The sequence below is a fragment of the Egretta garzetta genome, unplaced genomic scaffold (assembly GCF_000687185.1).
Source record: "Egretta garzetta isolate BGI_Z169 unplaced genomic scaffold, ASM68718v1 scaffold92, whole genome shotgun sequence".
Taxonomy (NCBI): domain Eukaryota; kingdom Metazoa; phylum Chordata; class Aves; order Pelecaniformes; family Ardeidae; genus Egretta; species Egretta garzetta.
In genome coordinates this window covers 750-2,712 of record NW_009258790.1, presented here as the reverse complement: position 1 = coordinate 2,712, position 1,963 = coordinate 750, and the positions used below count along the sequence as shown (strand labels likewise).

Sequence of the window (1,963 nt, the reverse complement as noted above, 5' to 3'; positions counted from 1 at the left end):
GAGAGATGAGGTGCTGAGGGCCAGGGTGTAGTGGTGGGATGGCAGGGTGAGGTTAAAGGTTGGACTCGATGATCTCAAAGGGCTTTTCCAACCAAAGTGATTCTGTGATTCTATTCTTTAGAGAAGAGGCAGAAAACTGAAACGCGGAGTGGGTGGAAGAGGGCAAACGCCCTCGTACCACCAACTCCCCCAGCCGTGAAGCTTGTTTCACAGATTATCCAACAGGCACGGAAAGCAGAGGTGAGTGCCTGACATCTGGGATACTTCAGAGCTCAAAGGGATGCCACAATACAAGGATTTAAAAAGTGAATGAAGCAGCGAGACAACAAAAGGCACCAACTCAATCCTTTTGGCGCTGGGGAACAAGAGCAGCATTTCCAGGCTGGTTCCCAGTGGGTACCTGGCTGGCTCATTTCTTCCTGAGCAAGAAGGGGCAGCCCTGGGAACGACAGAATTTGGCGGTGCAAACGCTTACGACAGTTTGGGCACACAGGGAAAGGGCACGGAGCCTTCCCAGCCCTGGCCCAACCTTTTGGCTACCTACAGTTGATTAATTTCTGCACAAGGCTTGCAGGAACCCGCCCCCCGCAGACTTACACTGTTGAAGATCTGCAGGCCATCGTGCCCTCCCGATACGTAGATCCGGCCCTCGAAGACGGTGACTCCAGCGGCGCTGCGGTTGGAGCTCATGGGGGTCACCACCGTCCACCTTGCCGGGAGAGGGGAAAGGTTAGCAAAGGCTCCTGTGGGCACGGCATGCATGCAGCCCACGGATTACTTCAGCTCCATCGGATTCTCTAGCACGAAGTTCCAGTAACTCCTTTCGCTGCCTATTTTATTTAAACCATGTTTTTGTTGGCTTGCACCCAGGTAAACTCTCGTGAGGAGGGACGCTGCTCCACCGTCAGGACACGTTTCTTTTCTAGCCCAAATGCCCAGCGGTGCCACGGCATGGCACTACCCCAGCAGCAAACCGATGGATAAGGTTTAGGGTGTGAAGAGCTCTTACTTGTTTGTTTCTGGAGAATAGGACTCCACGGAGTTGAGGGATGAGTTTCCATCGTATCCACCGCATACGTAGATCTGGCCGTCCAGCACCACTGTTCCCATGGCACTGTAACCAAGAGCAGGACCCCATGAGATGGCCGTAGGAGCCACCACGCTGCCCACAAGGCAGTAAATCTGCACAGCCTGCCTTGCCCGCTGCCTGCCATTGCCTCCTTCCCCCCACCGAACCTCCTCCTCTTCCCCTTGCTTCGCCTCCAGGCTGCTCAACCACTCAATCCCACCTGAGCTCGGAGCCTCACAGGTCATGGAAGATGCTTGCGGCATAAGCACACCCCATCTTCCTGATCAAAGGAACTAAACCACAGAATGGTTTAGGTTGGAAAAGCCCTTTAAGATCATCAAGCCCAACCGTTCCCCTAACCCTGCCATCCCACCACTAAATCCTGGCCCTAAGACCAAAACACACGGAGAAATTTTGACCCAGATTATGGATCAAAATCCCAGTAATTCCGGCTTCCCATGAAGGACCTCCCGGCTGCGGCTGGAGGGAGGTAACTCCGGTGCGGGGCGTCACTGCACGGCCAAAAGAGATGCACTAGTTGTGGTGAAAACACAAAGCTCCTTAAAACAAGGTGCCTGACCCTGTCATTGCACCTTGAAATCACGTGTTTGGCTCAGAAAGGCTATGGAATGGGACACGTGGGGCGAGAGAGCAGCATCCCACCTGGAAAATGGAGTCACCAAAGCTTCTCACAAAAGCTCAGCAACGCAATCCTCCCTGCTAAAACCCCAGTGCTACAGCCGGAGCCAAGCAGTTTGTACAATAACTGACGTTTCCCTCCATGCAAGAGCATCCAATGCCTGTTCTGCTGGGCTTCAAGGCAGAACGACCCAACCGTGGAAGAGCAACCGCCTCTCGCTGTGGGAAAAGCTCCCAGGAACCTCATTGCTACGG

The 1,963-nt window shown here is 53.9% G+C and overlaps 1 protein-coding gene across 1 annotated transcript in view; it reads right to left on the bottom strand.

Annotated features, from left to right (window-relative positions):
* LOC118451750 (kelch-like protein 18) overlaps window positions 1–1,289 on the bottom strand; it is a gene marked incomplete at its 5' end in the record, with an annotated part of 10,348 nt that extends 9,059 nt beyond the window's left edge. The window contains 3 exons of the mRNA XM_035889285.1: window positions 598–709; window positions 1,010–1,114; window positions 1,232–1,289. Coding sequence (XP_035745178.1) covers window positions 598–709; window positions 1,010–1,114; window positions 1,232–1,289 — 275 coding nt within the window. The remainder of the gene's footprint in view (window positions 1–597; window positions 710–1,009; window positions 1,115–1,231) is intronic.
* Between the last annotated feature and the right edge of the window lie 674 nt (window positions 1,290–1,963).